The following is an 18,956-nucleotide window of genomic DNA, read 5'->3' on the forward strand; positions in this document are numbered from 1 at the left end:
ATGAACACTCTAGAATGATATGTTTGTTAAACCCTCAGGTGATCCACATGCTTGGAGATAAAACCCTTCTTGGAATGTTCTACTCTTGTGCTGCCAACAAAAGACATGCCTAATTCTAGAAGCCGGAAGTGAGCGTGTGGCCTCCGGCAGGCAGAGCTGGGGACACAGACACTTTCACCCTGTCTTGACCCGGGCCCACGCATCCTGTGGGGTAGAATTGTTTTCGTTTCTTTTTATTTGAATAGCATCTGTATTTCAGGGCTCTCTTTTGTGAAATAACTATTGGATGGAATAAGTACTTAAAACCCACGAGAGGGCAATGGGTGTGTCACCGCTTATCACTGCAACACTTGGTTTGCTGCACCCTGGTTCTTCGCGTTCCTTATTCACACTGTATGCTGCTTTGTCCTCATTTGGACCCACACCCCAGCGAAGAGGTGGAGCCCGGGACCATGATGCAGCTTGGAGAAAAAGGTTTTCTAACTAGCTCGCCCTTGCTCCCTTCAATCTCCAATTTTAAGAACTTCAGCTAGAGTCAACAGGGAGTCAACGGTGACGTCTTCACAGGAAAGAGCTCTTACAGCCTCTCTTTTTTCTTTTTCTGCTGATTTAATTGTAAAAAAAAAAAATACGAAGAGGATAAAGGTCGCTCTTCCTACAAACACTACCTTTCGGTATGAAAGCCAACAGAGAAGTATGTAGGAAGGGTCAGAACACTTCGAGGAGGGGAAAACAGTTTGCACCTTAATTGTCCTCTGCATTCTGGGGCTCTGGTTGAGACAGCAACATTACGCTAATCTCTTCCTGTCTTTGACCAGTAAATTGCTTCAGAGACAAGGTTAGACTCAAACCCTCTCTTAGTCTAAAGTTTTATATTTATTGAAATAATTACACTTAAAATTACCGTGGTATTTGGGTCATCGTTGAATTAAATTAACTTAATGATATTCTCAAACCTACTTAAAATATTATATAAACAGATTTTCTCTTCTTATTGCCATTCTTTTATTTTAAATAGGTGGCAAGTATAAAACATTCTCTGAACAGACAAGTAGATTTTTTTTTAAAAAAAATATTAAAAATAGATTCAAGTTTCCAGGACCAAATACGTGCATATACCTATCTACTTAGTTATCATGTGAGGCAAAGTCATATGGACTCTCGTCAATGTGGAAATAGACAGTCACAGGTTTTGCGTTTGTGTTGATTTTTTAAAACATTTTTATTAATTCGAGAATTTCATACAATGTATTTTGAACATACTTATCCCTTACTCTCTCCCTTTGCCAGTCCCACATCCACCCCTACCTCCCCACTCCTCCTAACTTCATGTCCTCTTAAAAACATTATTATTTTAAGTTTTTCTATAAAGGAATGGGCAGCAGTGTAGTTTCAAAACCCCTTCATCACTTATATCTAGAAAGTTTTATTAACAAGGGAGGCTTCCACTGGATGGGTTCAGAAAGTTTGTTGAAAACTCAAGAGTTACCCATGAAATACCGAATAATGGAGGCGTGTCCTTACCTATATTTATGTTTGCGGCATTTCTGAGAGGGTAAAGTGTCCTTCCCATTAACAGAGAGCTGTGTGCTTGCCTGTGTGCAAGGAAGAACACGGGAGGACTTGCTGGTTTTTTAATTTGCTTAAATTAAATGAGAATGGGCTCAGGAATTGAAGTGATGAAGAAACTTGGATGTCACACCTTTGCACAACATCACCATGAACAAACCACAACAGAATAGAATGCGTCAGTCTTTAAAGGACAGCACAGAAACTCGACTGACATTTTTTTTTGAGTAAAATTTCTAGTCAAAGAGTTACACAAATTTCTGCCAGCAAAATCAAGCCTACAAGGAAACTTTTGTTCTTCATCTTCAGTTATTAATGAACAGAGGTGCCCCACCCCCTGTAGTGAATCATGGAGGCTCAAAAGGTGACATTTTCTTCTTACAGTGCAGCTCAGGAAGGTACATAATTTACTGAAACATCTGATTTTTGCATTACTTTTTCCACCAACTGAAGTCTTGTTTTCCTCGAGGTCTTTCAAACATTGGCGAACTCTTGATTAACGGTCTGTAAAAGGATGGGGTTGAGGGGTTTCAAAGCAGTCGTATAAGACACAGTTAGACTTAAAATAACACAAAATCATCGCACCAATATATACCTGGATTCTACAATCTTGGAATAGTCTTTGAATATAATTGCTGTAAAATACCTTTCATTTAGCTCTACTTGAGGATTTCCATTTGTTTGTTTTAGAAAGGCATGAATTTTTCTTTTTTCTTCAGAACATCTATTTCAGCAATCTCACAGTTCTCCTGCTGCTCCTTTCTCCAGAGAGGAGGAGCTCACAGGAGGGTAGAGGCAGAACCTGGTGCCCAGGCAGTAATGACGTGAGTTGATTCACATACATGTGCTCAAATAGAAGGCAGGCCCTCAAGTCTGCGAGGCCATTCTTAGGAATATTGTTTTCCCGTTCTTGAAGAGTCTGCTCAGAAGCTTACTGTGTTCTGTACCACAAGACAGTCTCCTGGGTATTCCCAGTGCATGGCTGGTGGAGATACACAAGGAAGCTACAACAGTACCTGACTCAGTTCCCTTACTTGAATTCCCTGCAGAGCCCAAGTCACGTCACGGCCAAGCACTGTCTGCCTTGCTCATCCCTGCCGATGCCTGGTTCTTACAGAGGCCACTGAGTCAGCCTTGCCTCAGGCTTTCAGCTTCAGCACCTGTTTAGAACTGTGTTCCCTAAAGTAAGGGCTAAAGCATGTTTAAACAATTTTGTGTTTTCCCAGATCTCTTACGGGATGCATTTGAACTCTGTAACTCATTTCACTTCGCTCACAAACTTACCCTGAATAATTTAATCTACACGAATGGTTCACTTGTTATGAATTTAAATAATTATGGGGGGGGACTTCAATTAATTTCAGACCTTCCAACTCACTGCTCTGGGCTGGCTTCTCTCCCAGCACTCACTACTTAGGTCGGTGCTTCAGGCAGTTTCCTGAGAACAGCATTGGAGCAAATAAACTATATCGGCAGGGCGTAGCCGAACTACAGAGGCACCACTCAGCCTCAGATCCACTAAACTGTTTTCTTACTGGTATGGAGGCCCCCAGTGTTGTTAAAAGTCTATATTCTCCCCTCCCTCCCTTCTCTCCTCCCCTCCCCCTCCTCCCTTCCTTTAATCCCCTCCCCCTCCCTTCCTCCCTACCTCCCTGCCTAACTTCCTTCCTTCCTTCGTCTTCTTCCTTCCTTTTTTCTTTTTTCTTTCTTTCTTTATTTTTTTTCCCAGACAGGGTTTCTCTGTGTAGCCCTGGCTGTCCTTGAACTCACTCTTAATATCAGGCTGGCCTTGAACTCCCAGAGATTCCCTGCTTCTGTATTCCGAGTACTGGGATTAAAGGTAATGTGCCACCATCACCCGGCCTGGTGCTTTCTTTTTAACTTGTAAAAATCCCTCACTTCTCTTTTTTCCCTTTGTGATAGGATCTCTGTACACACACTGGCTGTCCTGGAACTCAGTATGTAAAACTGTCTGGCCTTAAATTGAAGAGATTCGCCTGCCTTTGCTTCCCAAGTGTGACACCACACCTGGCCTTTGTCCCACCTTTAAGGGTGGTAATACATTCTCTCTAGACAGACAATGACCCTGAGGCATCATCCTTCTGGATGAACAGATGGCCCTGCCATTGTCCACGTGTGGACCAACTCAGCACCTGCATAGGCAGTGGGAGTAGGAGCCCAGACTCGCTGCGGGATGCAAGGAGGTCACTTAGAAATGAAGTCTAAGCACTGACAAGAGCTAATGGCCATGTGTACACCTTGTAGGCTCCCACTCCATAGTCCAGGCTATCCTCCAGTCCACAGTCTTCCTTCCTCCAATCCACAGCCTCCTATATGCTGGGAAAAGAAGGGCAACTTTGTCAAGGTTTCACAGTAAGGGGTTGTGTGTGTGTGTGAGTTTGGAAGCCGCTGGCTGCACAGCTGGAGTATTGTATCCTAACCTCTGTTGTCCGGTCTCCTACATGCACCACTCCGCAGGTTGGGAACTAAGAAGTACCTAGGAGAGACTCTCTTTACCCTACAAGCAATTCTCACATTAAAAAGAAAAAAATTCAGGCTTATAAAAGCAGCGTTGGGGAATGTAGGTACGTTTCTTCCCCATGACTCTGAAAGACTGAGTCTACTAATCCATTTCTGTTCCCTACATGCAAGAGACAATACAGACATCAAGACCAACCTGCTCAATAGAACTCAAAGGCACACCCTGGTCCTCGTCCTCAGGAGGCTGTATGTCAACTGACCTTTTCTAGAAATAAAAGACAAAAGACTATCACTACCATTTTTTAAAAGCTAAAGATACCCCCCCCCCAAATCAAAATGTCTCAAATAAAACATTTTTTCTAAAGTCCTTTAGTTTTGGTTGAACGTTGTGTAGTCCCTGTTCCGTAGGTACGTATGAACACTGATTTAAATTCTGTTTTGTATTTGTTGCCACTAAATAGCCAAGACTATTTTAGGATTCTCTCTGTATATCAGGCTGGCCTCAAACTTATAGAGATGCATCTGCCCTGCCTCCCAAGTGCTGAGATTAAAGGCACACACTGCCATGTCCAGCTCATTGATTTAAATTTACACCTGAGTTTCTAAATAGTATTTCAATTCAACAGGGGTCATGCTATCCCGTAGATTGACTTTTCCATATTCTCTGCTCTAACAAATATTGAAAATGGGAATAAAAACTAAAAATGAATGAAATATAATTTCTGAGTCATGTTGAGCAGATCCAAATATTTTTGTATATAAAGAGAGACTATTCTACGGGTTTTTCCAGCCGGACTTTTCAGGGTTTGAATATCACCTAAGAGAGAATTTCATTTTCACATACTTTCTCAGAAAGTGACTTTTTTTTACAATGTGTAGACTTTAGACAAAAAACTCGTCTCATACCCAGGATATCCCATACCACAGACAAGCATCCATAAATTAATATACAACTTAATTATTAATAGATAATGAAATGAGTAACCTTGACTGACAGAGTATTACTAAGGAAGACACATTTATACTGAATAGTGAGAATCAGTGGCAGAATTTGCTGATTATCGGAATTGCCGGTAGGAAGTAAAGATGCGAGCAAAGAAATTGTAGAATTCCTGTCAATCTCAGTGTGATTCCTTTGCTACTGGAGGGTGGCCACCACCCTAACTGTATCAAATATTCCAGATAGATCATGGTTATGGTGGAGCAATCTGAGAGAGGGGGACAGACAGACAGACCGACAGAGTCAGAAACAGAGAGAGAGACAGAGAGAGAGACAGAGAGAGAATAAAAACAGAAGATGCAAAGTGCCCAGCTGTTGACCTTCTGTGACTTGGTGCTCAACTCATAGGACCTGATTGCAGATCCAGTGGCAGCATCAGGAACGCACACACAGGTTTTGGGTCTTAAACATCTTTAGGTAGATCTTTATGTGCTTTAGAAAGCTGTGAGGTATACATTTAACAAATTATAGAGATAACCCCCTGAACATACCATCTTGCAATATGTATTTTAAAATCGCTTTAGTCATTAAGAACTCAAATGGTGAAAAATCATGGGTGAAATTTTAATAACTTATTTCAGAAACAGTGGGGATTGAAATAAGAAGAAGGGTGTCTGGAAAGACTGTTCAGTGGTTAGGATCATTACTGCTCTTGCAAATGACCCAGGCTCAGTTTCCAGCACCCAACCAGTTCCAGGGGATCTGATGACTTCTGACCTCTGGAGGTAATAACACACACACACACACACACACACACACACACACACACACACACACACACAGACGAATATACATTTATGAAATGTGCATTAAATCACACACACACAAACTCATGCAAACACACACACGTGTGCACAGGCACACAATTAAAATATAAATCTTAAAAAAGGAAATAAGTAAAAAGTTTTCAATGAATCTAAGTATAACATATTGTCTTAAATATTTTATACACAAATTAAAGTAGAAATCTCACTGGCTCATCTTTAGCCATCAGAATATACTAAACCATATTAGGCAAGAACTTTGTGGAACCTCATACTGGAGGCATGGAGAATAAATTTATATGCAAGAGTCACCTTAAATTTGGCAAAGGCAAAAACAGTTCAGTGGAGGATTCTGTGCCTTTCTGTGTCTAGTTTCAAAGGATGGAGTTTTGTAAGATTCTCTTTCTCTTTGTGTTCAGTTACAGAAGAATATGCTACCCAAGTTTGTTCACACTGGTACCTGACATGCAACACTGAGCTCTTACCTTTATTATTTGGCCGATAGAGTAAGAGATGAGAAGGATAATTCCGATGATTCCAGCCATCACCCCCAAAATGATGAGTATCGCCACTATGGGAGACACACAGCAAAGAAAGCACAAAATCAACTGTGTCATTTGAAAAACCAAGTAAGATGATAGATATACCCTGACCTGCTCATAGAAAATGCATTAATACTTCATAATTTCATGCACTTTGAATCTTCAAAAATGTTGGATTTTGACAGTAACCCCGTGGGAATCCAGAACTTTCTGTTTCGGAGTCACACAGTGGGTTAACATCTGACCATCACCTCGGAGTTCTGACACCAAAATTCAGTGTTCTTTGCAGGCATAACCTCAGACAAGAGATTTCTGCACTGGTGGGGAAACCCCACAAAACCTTGGATGGTTTGAACATTACTAGAGAAAACAATGTCTTAATGGATCAACAGGCATGAAATGGATCATAGAAACACAGGTTTGGAAGAGAAGTTGTCTAAGCAGCTTATAAATGAGACTGAGCTCCATGGTTAGCAACAGTTAGAAGCACTGTTCTAAGTTTTTGACACGTTGGGGCACGTTTCCTGTATACTCACCGATAAAATAACATGATGTTAGTTAGAATGGAGGTTGTAAAGATATGGATGAAGGTGAATCAGGACCGAGACAGAAATGGTCTCTACACAGTTTTTATATTATGCTAACTAATTGGCAGCAAAAGGAAGACTCAGTTTCTTTCTTGTTTCTGTTTGTTTGCTTGTTTGTTTTTAATAAACAAAGAGACTTTTGTCAGATGTCTGTAGTTGATTTTAAAAATTATGAAAATATAACTTAGGAAAAAAGGATCAAATTGTGCATTCCTACATCCAAGGTTAAAAAAAAAGTTTTTACTTCAAAATCAGGAATATTTGCTTTTGTCACTAATGTTAATGACATATATTCTCTTCTTAACATGGGTCTTTGTCAGTTACTACGTATTTGAAACTAAAACCCTATAACTTAAAAATGGAAAGGATGACATTTCATTAACACACATCAACATACCTGGCGCGGAAAATTCGTGTTCCAACATTCCTGAAAAATCAAGTTTTCAAAGTAAGTCAGAGTAAGAAGGGTATGCCTTAAAACACAACACAACAAAACAAAAACCATTTGGAAGTAGAGGATTTTGTCTTTTCTCTTTTGAGATTATAATTTAATTACATCTCTCCCTTCCATTTCCTCTCTCCCAAATTTCCCATGGATCCTTCCCCACTGCCCTTCAAATTTATGATGTTCTTATAAACTGTTGTTGTGTGCACATATGTATAAGTATATATGTGTACATTCCTAAATATAACTTGTTTGGTCTCTATGATGCTACCTGTATGTTTGTTTTCAGAGAACTCTAGGCCATTGAGGAATGCTGGGAGTGGGAGGGATGGCCTTCTCCAGGGAAGAGCGTGCCAAATTGGTTGTCCAGTACCAAAAGGAATGAGCAGCCCTTCAACACTAAAGTGTTTGTGTTGGTTCGGATAAGTGTTTGAACACTTGCTTCTCGATGGTGGGACTCTCTGGTGAGGAAATATGGAGTGCCAGCCTTCCTGGAGGGAGTTCAGTGCTGGTGACAGGCTTTGGTAGGTAGTCACAGCCTTGTATCCCATCCTAATGGCTCACTTTGGTTTGTCTTTGCAGTTGCAGATGTGAGATCTCCACATCTCCCACCTCATGGTCTCTCCCCTGGAAACAAGCCAGAATACCGCGGTCTTCCATAAATCACTTTGGGTCCTGGTGCTTTGTTTTAGCAACAGAAAGTAACTAACATAGTATTTTAGGAAATGTGTCATTCTAACCACTAGTGAAGACTTTTACCGCCCAATAAATATTCATGGGTGAAAGAGTGGCCAACAAGCCAGTAGATGGGAGCATTTGAGGAATCACCTAATAACTCCCACAGGAAGCAGGGCATGTAAAAATGGGGAGGCCAAAGGGGACTCTCACACAGTGCTGCACACAAACTCTGGTCCAGCCTCCAGAGGGCTCACGTGGCTCTCAGTCCCCTAGATTTATGTCACGAAACCCAAACACTTACTGTGTCTCATTTGAACATTTGGCAACGGTCCCGTCGGGTTCCCTCTCTGTAAGGGTCCCAATAGAATCAACCTTCCCCTGCCAGTTCACACCACAGATTTTTTTTTCCTCAGCTCCCCTTTCACCCCATGGAGCCCTCACACTAGCACAACTCAAGTCTCCCGCTTTTATTACAAATAATTGTCTCATGTGACTTGGTATCGCACAACCAAGAAAGTGGATGTGTTTTGCCACTCTCCAGGACTGAGAATTCTGAAAGGTGTCAAAATCTATCCGAAAAGTCAAGGCTCATCAAGCTTGTTTGCTCCGTCTTCGGTGCTGAGCATGTAGGCCTTGGGTTCACTCAGGGGATGCCTACCACTTGCGAGAGTTCTTAAACGTATTTCTCAACGTCTCTGTGCTTTACAGTTGTGTTTTTCCCCAGAGGAAGTAAGAATTAAAACTTTTATATCTCTGAGTTCTGGTTAGACTCTATTAACCATGCATGAAAATGAACAGCGCCCTGTCCCCTACACAGCTGTCATTTATAGAACACATGTCATGTAGCACTGTGTGTCCACTCAGGACCTGACTGTCCCAGATGACATCGTCATGTTGGCTTCATGCTGAGGTTAAAACTGTCAATCAGAGCTGTGAGTGTGGATAATTAGTTCTAAACACTTGGCCTAAATTTTCTCCTTGGCTTTTGAAACCCATTCCTTCCGCTCATCTCAGGAGACACTTCCCGACAATCCCAAGTCTCTTGGATCCTGAAGCCATGGTGAGTCTTTCTCAGGCTGTAGTGTAAATGGGCAGTGCCTTCCCCAAATCCTACCCACAGAAGACGGCCAACCTTACTTTGAATCAGGTTTTGGGAAATGGTTTTCTTAAAACTAGACGGGGAGGGAGGTAGGAAGGGAGGGAGAGAGATTGCACAAGCGACTGTACCACAGCCCCACTCCTTATCTCAACAGCCAATTTGGCTTACAGACTATCGTTCTGCAGACACCGGGATCTGTCTGGCGCTGGGCCTGCTGGCCTCCTCTCTTACTTACCTCTCTTTAATCTGTGGAGTAACGCTGTGGGGCAAGTGAGCCTGGCCTCCTTTTGAGATTAATAGCATTGAGGTGCCTCAAGGTAATTCATTCAAGGTCTGTAGCGGAATGGGGTCAGCTCAGGTGAGCTCATTAGGTTTTCTCCAGACTCTTTACAGCCTTCTGGTTTACTCCTGGATTCCTTTATTTTTCACCCCACCCCCCATTTTCTGGGCATGTTCTTAGGGTGTTTTTGGTTCAGCAATGTCTCTGATAAACAGTGTTATTTCTGTGCACTATGCCAAGTCAAGAGCCCCTGAACAACCTGCCCTCTTAGCTTGCGTTCCTCAGTGTTGGTCAGTTTCCCTACAGTCACTTGGTCACCAGTCAGATCCCATCCGCACCACAACACAGACTCCAGTGCAACTAATGAAAATATAACGAACCTGTATGAGATGACAAGTCGGTGAGGTCTTTGGCTCTAACAGGCACTTCAGGAAGGGGCGTGTGATGGGGTGCATCTGTGCAAAACAGAAGTTGAGAGGTGGAATAACCATGGAGTGCCTGGTGTGCATCAGCAAACTCAGCAGCAGCCAATTTCATCCCAACACCCATTGGCCACAGCTTCAGATCGCCTGCACAGCAGAGGCAAGAGTGCTTTAGTATCCTTTGCTCTGAGATGAGCACATCTCTAGGGATACCTCATAGAAAAAAAGAGATTGACGTTGTATTCTATCAGACTTAGACTGCACGGAGGTTCAAGTACAGAATCAATAATATCACAGGTGGTCTAGAATTTGAGACATCATTACAAGTTGTGGACACTACAGATGTTCACCTATTCCTTCCTAGTCCACCACAGGAAAAGGCTGGAGAAGTGGAGGGACAGCAGAGGCTATAGGGATAGGCAGGCACCACACAGTGTGGACTTTATCCTACATTACAGTCTCAGTGGGTGAAAACCACCATCGATGGCATACAGGAGGAGGTGGATAAAGGGCTGAGAGAGCTTCATGAGGGAACCCATCCTTGCAGCCAAGAATGTTCTGGATAAGCAGTCCTCTCACCAGCAAGCCACCCCTCCTTACAGAGTCCTTATCTCTGACTAACACTGCCTGCAGTGCGGACCTGCCTGTTTAGATTGTTCTGGTGAAAAAGCAGACAGAGTGGAAGCAAAGCGTGAGGAGAGGATATGGTTGTGCTCTGGTCAGGACTGATGGGCAGAGTAGAGTGAGCTCACGGAACATTCACACGCTGTCAAGTGTTCTTCCTTTGTTGTCTTGAGCACTTGAAAATCTAAAGGCCCCTCGGAAGTTGTTCAAAACCCACAGGCTATGCTTAGCTCTCTGTAGCCCCTATTTCTCTAACGAGCCTCTTTGGTCACAGAGCCCAATTGTGAGGGTTCTCTGATCCCCTGAGATACTTCTCTCATGAGTCAAGATGAGACACCTGGCGTTTCTTCAAGGCCCATAGAAGCCACTGGTCATTTGGCTATGTACAGCCTTATCCACCCCATACATGATCCATTAAGACATAAAGATGGTCAATGAACCAATGGGCTATGTGGCTTTCCATAGGTAAGAGAGGGGACGAGCAAATAAATGTGGACATACTTTATACTTCCAACAGGGTGCACATTTATTTATTTATACATGTGTATATGTGTGGGGGCATGCAATGTACCACAGTGTGTGTGTGTGTGTGTGTGTGTGTGTGTGTGTGTGTGTGTGTGTGTAGCGTCCAAAAGACACACGATGTGGATTCTGGGGATCAAACTCAGGGTGTTAAGTTTGGTAGCAAGCCCCTGTACCTGAAGAGGATGAGGAAAGCTATCTTTGTAAAAGACACATTACGAATGATGCTTAGGCAACTATGGGCATTATAGCCCCTAAACACTACAGCACAGACTGGGAACAGGTGAAACCCAACATAAATGTGGTAGGGAATTTTAACACGTGTCTCCAGTTGTGACAGGTTGAGAAGAAAATGCAATCCATGTGAGTTGCAATCACAAATAATTACATTTGTTTCCAATTTGCCCGTTAATAAATGAGCATATACTTTGTCCTCATGCCTGCTCTCATTTCCTTGCAAAGTAGGAACACTGTTGCATTGCCTGACAGAGGGATTTTGAGATCTGCACCCTTTTTGAATAGCTCAGGAAGGAAGGGGAAGGGTGGACTTGTATAACATTTTTTTTCTAGTAAGCTACACATGTCAGCATCACCGTCCATTGTTCAGGTGACTTCGACTAGATTGCTGTATTCGTCTTGTTTTGTATTTTAATTAACTTCTTTCATTCTGAGTATCCAATATAATCATGATGGGACTGGCCACATCTAACAGTTGCTCTTAGATTTAAAAAATATAATCCATGTTAGAAAAGAGTAAAATGTTAACAGGGCTGTCCTATAGGTTTAGAGGCAGCTTAGTAGCTATACTCAGGAGGGAGACAATCAACCTTCACTAAAGGCTTCAGCTAACGGGAAAAAGAAGGCAAAACACATTCACATTGTAAGGGGAAGGAAGACCCAGGACTGGAATAGGGTGTGAGAGAAAGAAAACCATCTCAGCGTATTCAGTTAGCACATTGGCTAGAGTAGAATTTCCTAAATGCCAGTAGCTCGAACTCAGGGCACTTTGGCCAGTTATCTCTGTGTCTTTCCTGGCTGTATAATGAGAGTATGAATAGTGTATACGTGGTCAATGCTGACCACATTAAATGAGCACACATTGTATCAATGCTGACCACGTTAAATGAGCATACATTGTATCAATGCTGACCACATTAAATGAGCATGCCCGCTCAGTGTCTTAACAAGGGGAAACCTGATCCTGAAATCACATGCAGTTCAGAGAGTCAAGCAGCCAAAGCAGGGCTCAAGAATGCAGTCTGAAGACTCAAACCTTCTGAGTTCAAAGTCACGACAAAGACAAACAAAAGGAAACAGAAACAGAAACAAAAAAATTGCAGTGTTAGTGCTGTTGCCCTGGCGGACAGGCCAAAGATCAGTGACATAGGATTTAGATCCAGGAGAAAGTAGTATTTTCAATAACTTGGCTATCTACACTGCAAAGGGTAAAGTACATTTTCTTCATATCAGAAAGAAACTTAGTAGTTACTGTGGGCAGGGAGGGGTGGGGGTGGGGTCGTGGGGGAGGGGAGAGGGAGGGAAGGGATGGAGTAATGGGGGTTGGGGGGAGGTGGGAGGGGACTGATAATGGTTCTGCCTGACTGCTTTTTTTGGAATAATGAGAACATTCTGAAGCAAGACCATGGTGACAAATACACAGTGATATGGGAGGAGCAAACACTTAAGATGGAAAAATGGTAAACGCCGTCTCAGGCACACTTTATACTCATAAAAAAAAAATGAAGTGACTGTTTATCGGGGAGGGGCGGTAGCAAATTGGTTGAGCGTGAGGAGACTATATTGAAACTGTCTAGATTTGCATTGCAATGTCTCTGTTCACTGGCTTCTGGTAAGTTCTCAAAATATTTCAAACTCCTGGTTTTTTCATCTACAAATGGAATACTGACTGCAGAGAACTTGTAGAAAAAAAAATCAAGTGGGGCTTGGGTCAGGACTCAGTAAATACTCCTTACAAAGTCTTGTTTTCTTGGGACAAATACACACGTTTAAATATACACCATAACCTTGTTCAACAGAAACCAGTAGCAGGCAGTTCTCTCTGGAGATACTTTCTGTGAAGTGGGATGCCTGCCTCTGTAGCCTTGGGTAGAGAGTGCCAAGGGGTTGGTGACAGCCCTGGGCACGAACGATTGCTACCTGCATGGAAACCATGTGGAAATGTTGACAAAGTGATGCCAAGGACAGAGCTCATCACTTCAGTCTTCCTAGAAGAAGCACAGCCAAGTCTCTTTCACTTATAAGCACACACACCACCAAGCACTAAACTTCTCCCTTGAGTCGAGTGGGTTGGTTTCCTGAATTCTGACAAGTTCATTGCGTAAATTGGCTAATGCCTTCGTTCCATAACCTTAGAGGAAGTTCAGGCCAGCTGCTAAACTTGAGCCTGACCTAAAACATCTCAGGACCTGTGTGAGGAGATAAGGGCTAGATCTCCTCTCGCAGACCTGTGCTGAGGTGTGCATGGGAGCTAAGCAATACTTGGGGTGAGGGGTATTCACGGCTTTGAATTAGGCATTGGCCAAAACACCACCTCATTATGGTATGGTAGAAGCCTGCAATCAGAGGGGTGGTCTGGGGTTTTATTCACAGGCATTTGGTGTGACAGTTAGGGACTTGAGAATGAATTCCTACCTCACGGAAGAGGCAAACCCGCTGAAAAACTGAGAGGAGAAAGTGCCACCAGGCCTTGCTGATGTGTCCACTGTGACTCCTTCCTCTGTTGTGTTCTTTGAGAGCGAGCTTCACCAGGAACCTCTAAGCTGCTTTTAACGACCACAGCACAGCGACCAATGTTATCCGCCTTCCTCCACTGCTCTGCAAGCACCCTCCTCATAGGCTTCCCAAGAAGCAGGGGTAGGCCTTGTTCTTTTTAATTTTCTAAACCTTTTTAAATGTTTCTTCAGTGCTCCATGTGACAATTCTCTTTGCTTAGTTAAAACACACAGGGACAAAAGTCCAGGAGCCTATTCCCAGAGGCAAGCATTGGAGTGTCTGTTCAATATTTTTTAATGTCAGTTCATTGAGCCCAGAAGACATTGCGTATATGTCTTTTTTTTTTTTTTTTTTTTTTTTGGTTCTTTTTTTCGGAGCTGGGGACCGAACCCAGGGCCTTGCGCTTCCTAGGTAAGCGCTCTACCACTGAGCTAAATCCCCAGCCCGCGTATATGTCTTACTAGAGATTCAGATAAAATACTAATGACTACAAATCTATTATGCAAAAACACAGAACCTACGTGATGTTGGCACTGCTGCTGAACTCAGGTAATGTACAGTTGAAGCCAGCCTTGAAGTGGATACAAGAGCAGAATCTATACAGAAAAGAGAGAAGTTAGTTAAGATGAGCCTCCCACAGTCCACAGGAGACTGTCATCTCAACCCCAGCTACAATGATTACTTTTTAAAAAACGTTTATTTATTTTTATGTTTATGGCTATGAGTGTTTGCTTGCATGTGCATATGTATCCCTTGGTGCCTGTGGGAGCCAGGGTGGCATTGGGTCCCCTAAAAGTAGAGTCCCAGACAGCTGTGAGCTGCTCTGTAGGTGCTGGAAACTGAACTCAGAGGGTTCTCAAGAGCACAAGCGCCCCTCACTGTGGAAATGTGTAGTGAAAACATAGGCCCTACCCAGTCCTGACCACGGTGGCGAATGCTCTTCTTGGGAATGCAGAGTTAAAGGTATATGGAGAATGGCTGTAAGAAAATGGGCTGCAAAGAAAAAGCAGGAAAGTTCTTCTACATGTGCTTCCCACTGCCTGCAGAGTGTCAAAGGACTCGTCAACCATTTGTCTGGCAGAAGGTTAGCTAGGCAGAACACTCCTCAAAAACACTGGGCAATCCTTAATCATGGTGAAAAGATCTGAGCAGGTACTTCCTATAATCATAGGAGGGGGTGCGAGTGTGTGCAGGGATGCTAGTCACTGCCGGGGAATCGCCATCTCACTCCAGTTGGAACCGCTATTTATAAAAGACTTATTTATTTTTTGTTTATGGGTGTGAGTGTTTTCCTGCATGTGCTGGTGCTGGTGCAGTCCCGAAGAGCCATCAGAACCCCTAAGACTGGAACTATAGACAATTTTTAGCTGCCCTGTAGGTGCTGGGAACAGAACTCAGGTCCTCAGCAAGAGCGACAAGCACTCTGAGTCATAGAGCTATCTTGCCAGCTTTTTGCCTTGAGACAGATCATGCTATGCAGACCAAACTGGCTTGAACCACAGAGATCCACCTGCCTCTGCCTCTGAGTGCTGGGGGTCACGGCACGATCCCCAGCTGTAACAGGCATTCTGTTTTAAAAATAAGTTCTGGGGATGCGGAAGAAACGTGACTTTTGTAAAGAGCTGGTAGAGACGTGAGCCACAGTAGTCACTGTGAAGACATCCTAGAGGCCCCAAACGTATTACACAGTCCTTCTGTCAGCGGCTGGATGTGGCAGGGACGTGAAATTAGCACACCAAAGATACCCGATGTCCACAGGGCCTGCCGATCACTGCTCTAGACACGTGGATTGAAATGCAGAGGCAGCCTGGGACCATCTGCCCATAATACAGAGACATCATGGAGTACTATCCTGCCGTGTGCCCAGCTTTTTCTCTCTGCCATGGCTACCATAGCGAGCACTGATTTTAATGGTACTTATCAATTCCTTTTATGAAGATAAGTCTTATACTTAATGTGCAATAACTCATACTTAATATACAATAAGCAGATGTACCTTACATAAGGTGCTGGGATGAGTACATTGTGTTGTGTTAATACTTTGCTCAGCCCTTATGTGGTTGCTATGAGGTCAATACCAGCATTGCCTACATTTTACAGATGGGGCCAAGATAGGGCCAATGATTTGCCTCAGGGATACCAGACTTTTAGATTTGAACTCACTTCTGCTGTTCCTTATACCTGTGTTCTTAAGGCTTGTGCCACCCTAACCTGCCAGGGAGTCTGGGTCTCACCCCTGCATCCTACAAAATGGCCCGCAGCTCTCTGCTGCTCCCTCTGACTGAGGATGAAATATACTTCACCGAGCTGCCTGGACCCTGGTGTTTCTAACACAGAATCACTGTGTTAGAGAAAACACTGCTTAAAATATCCTCAGAAGGAGGCTCACAATGAGGCTACTTTAAAATTCAAGGAATTAATTTTAATAAAATAGTACTTTGGATTCAGCCCAGCCATAGAACACCTAAACCAATTAGAAAGGTTTTTGTTTGTTTGTTTGTTTTTTTTGTTATTGTTTTTGTTTTCTTAGAAACAGTTCCACAAAGGGAACTCAGTGCTCGTCTCCCCTCAGCAGGAGAAACTGGTTATACTAGTTTTGAAAAAGAAAGGACATAATCTACCCTAACCATCACTACTAACCTTCGCTTAGAAATAAGTCTTTTCATAGCCCAAGCAAACTAACATGTTTGTTTATACAAAGATATTACTTATACTCTTTCAATGCTATGTAGGCTTAGAATCAAAGGCAGTTCTCAGACTAGGGGACTGCTATTCAGAATCCTAATAAAATCCAGCCACCAGACTGAAATTTAATATACTACTCAGTCATTGGTTCAGCTAACTGAGAAAACCAGCATTGAGGCAATCCATAGTTTAAATAAGTACATTGACAATAAAATATCATCAAGTTGGAAACATTTACTCACTCGAGGTCACGGTGGCTGGAGTCGAATCCGTCATATTGGCAGTGTCTGTTAGCCTTACCCTCTGGCCTTGCCTACTTGCTGGTATCTCTCAGGCCCACCTTCCTCAGACCGTGGCTACTCATTGGCTAGCATTTAAATGATGCAACATTGTTTAGTGTCTGTTAATAAAGATAACTGGAAGTCTGCATAACTGTGATGACCAGAGTGTAATTAAAATCTTTGTTTCAAAGAATTGCCTGCTGTGTTAAATTTACTACATGTAAATGAAGCGAGCACCACGAGGTAGCAGTGGGAACCGCTCAACCACAAGAGACGGACTGCAGAGGTCAGGGCAGGTGCTAGACCTGGAGAATAAAGTGTTTCTAACGTGGAGGTCCCCAAGATCTGTTAAGAAAGTGTCTTCTTGTGTACGAATCGAGTACTCTGAGGTTTGAAAAACTGTCAAGTTTGTGACAGCTCAAACAGGAAAGAAAGGAACGTGAGTCGGGAGAAATCGTCCAGGAAAGTGGAATTCTAACTGAACTGCAGTGTCCATGTGGCTGCAAAAGCAGTTAGTGAGTTTCCTTTAAAATGCTCTGCTACTCAGTGAGCGTGAGTCAGTCACCAAATAACAAGAGTAAACGGTAGAAAACAAAACCAGGCAAACCCCAACCTCCTTGTGAAGCACTCGAGTGGAAGGGCATGCAGCGCTAAGGAGAAGCGAGAAGCAGGACCACAGCAGAGACATGGCTTGGGCTCGGGACACGGGAGAGCAGTTTTGATGGAAACTCTTTGAAAATTAGCCCTTACTAAACTGCGGGGCAGGGACTGACTGCCTGCTAAGACAGAGGTGCGGTTCCTTCTGGTGGTCTCGATGCGTTCTGCCTCCGATTAAAGAGGCAAAAGCTGGTGGAATTTGGAGTGTGTGGAAATGGAAGCACGTGGCGACCTCTAGTGGCAGATCTGCATAATAGAAACGAAACGCGAACGTGATTGTTGGGGGGAGGGTGGTAATGGGGGGAGGATGGGGAGGGGAACACCTAGACAGAAGGGGAGGGGGAGGGGTTAGGGGGATGTTAGCCCGGAAATCGGAAAGGGGAATAACAATCGAAATGTAAATAAGAAATACTCAAGTTAATAAAGATAGGAAAAAAAGAAAAGAAAAGAAATGAAATGTGGAGGGAAAAAAAAAAAAAACAAAAAACAGAAACTGGATAGAACATTCCAACTTTTCCTTCCTCCCTGGTCTTCATTGTTCAGGAATATCATCAGATCGTACCTATGACTTACATCCCGCAAATGTGTCAGGCAAACACAACTATCTTTTGGAATTTTGAGCCAGTGTCTGAAGATTAAAACAAATGTGCTTGAGACCTTTGACTTGACAGGGGTCCCACCAGGTTGGCGGTGCTCTATGTGCTTGGCTACTTTTCTCTGAGTAGTCTTGGGCGGGTCACTGCAGTGACGTGCAGAAAAACACAGGCTAAGATGTTGGAAAGGAGGAAAATGGCTGGGATCACTGGAGTCTCTCCGACATCTACCTTACGTGATTTAGCCTTTCACTTCTGCCTACCAATATCTGCCAGCTACCTCGGGTTCTGGTGATTCCTGCAGGTGGCTCCATACTGATCTCACCAGCAGGGTGAGACTTACGTTTTTCATGGAGGGTCAAGGAAAAAGGGGCAGGTAAGTTGAGACCTGGTAGTTTGCACCTTGTCTCTGTGTTCCTATAGCGTGTCCAGCCTGCTTGGTCAGAATGTTCGAACTAATCCTGACTTTGTTTTCTTTACCAAAATGCTTTTTTAGACTTAAGGAAACACAAGGTTGTACACATAGGACACTCAAAATGACCCAGTTAGAGGGGCAGGGCAAATGACACTCTTTGGACTTGAGAACCAAGGAATGGACAAGTTTGTAAGGTAGTCCTTGTTTATTCCCACAGGGAGCTGTGTGAATACTTTAAAGGTTAATTGATTTGTCTTTGTTCAAAAGGAGATACATTTCAATTAAAAACTAGGATATTGAATGGGAAAAAAACCCAAGATCATTCTTTGCTTCTTTGTGGCTTTGACAGTCTGTGGCTCAGGCAAGATCAAACTTGTTATAGAGCTGACTTTGAATGGATATTCTCCCTCCCTCTCCCACCTCCCAACTACTGTGATTATAGGCATGCACCTCCCTGCCTGGTGTAAAATCTCTTTATCTCCTTCAGTTTTGTTTTTGTTTGGTGCTGGGATAAGCCCAGTCTGAAGCCTGTGAAGGAGAGACTACTGTATTGGGGAGCTCCACACAGGTTCCCTTTCT

The 18,956-nt window shown here is 43.2% G+C and overlaps 1 protein-coding gene across 3 annotated transcripts; it reads right to left on the minus strand.

Annotated features, from left to right (window-relative positions):
- Nucleotides 1-1,190: 1,190 nt before the first annotated feature.
- On the minus strand, nt 1,191-16,723 carry Gypa (glycophorin A). 3 transcript variants are annotated; one of them, NM_001401066.1, is given in 7 exon segments: nt 1,191-2,073; nt 4,247-4,315; nt 6,300-6,385; nt 7,341-7,370; nt 9,826-9,900; nt 14,268-14,342; nt 16,674-16,716. In NM_001401066.1, coding segments are annotated over 7 exon segments (399 nt in total). In that variant the 5' UTR covers nt 16,708-16,716; the 3' UTR covers nt 1,191-2,043.
- Nucleotides 16,724-18,956: the final 2,233 nt, after the last annotated feature.

This window comes from Rattus norvegicus, chromosome 19 (assembly GCF_021556685.1).
Source record: "Rattus norvegicus strain SHRSP/BbbUtx chromosome 19, alternate assembly SHRSP_T2T, whole genome shotgun sequence".
Taxonomy (NCBI): domain Eukaryota; kingdom Metazoa; phylum Chordata; class Mammalia; order Rodentia; family Muridae; genus Rattus; species Rattus norvegicus.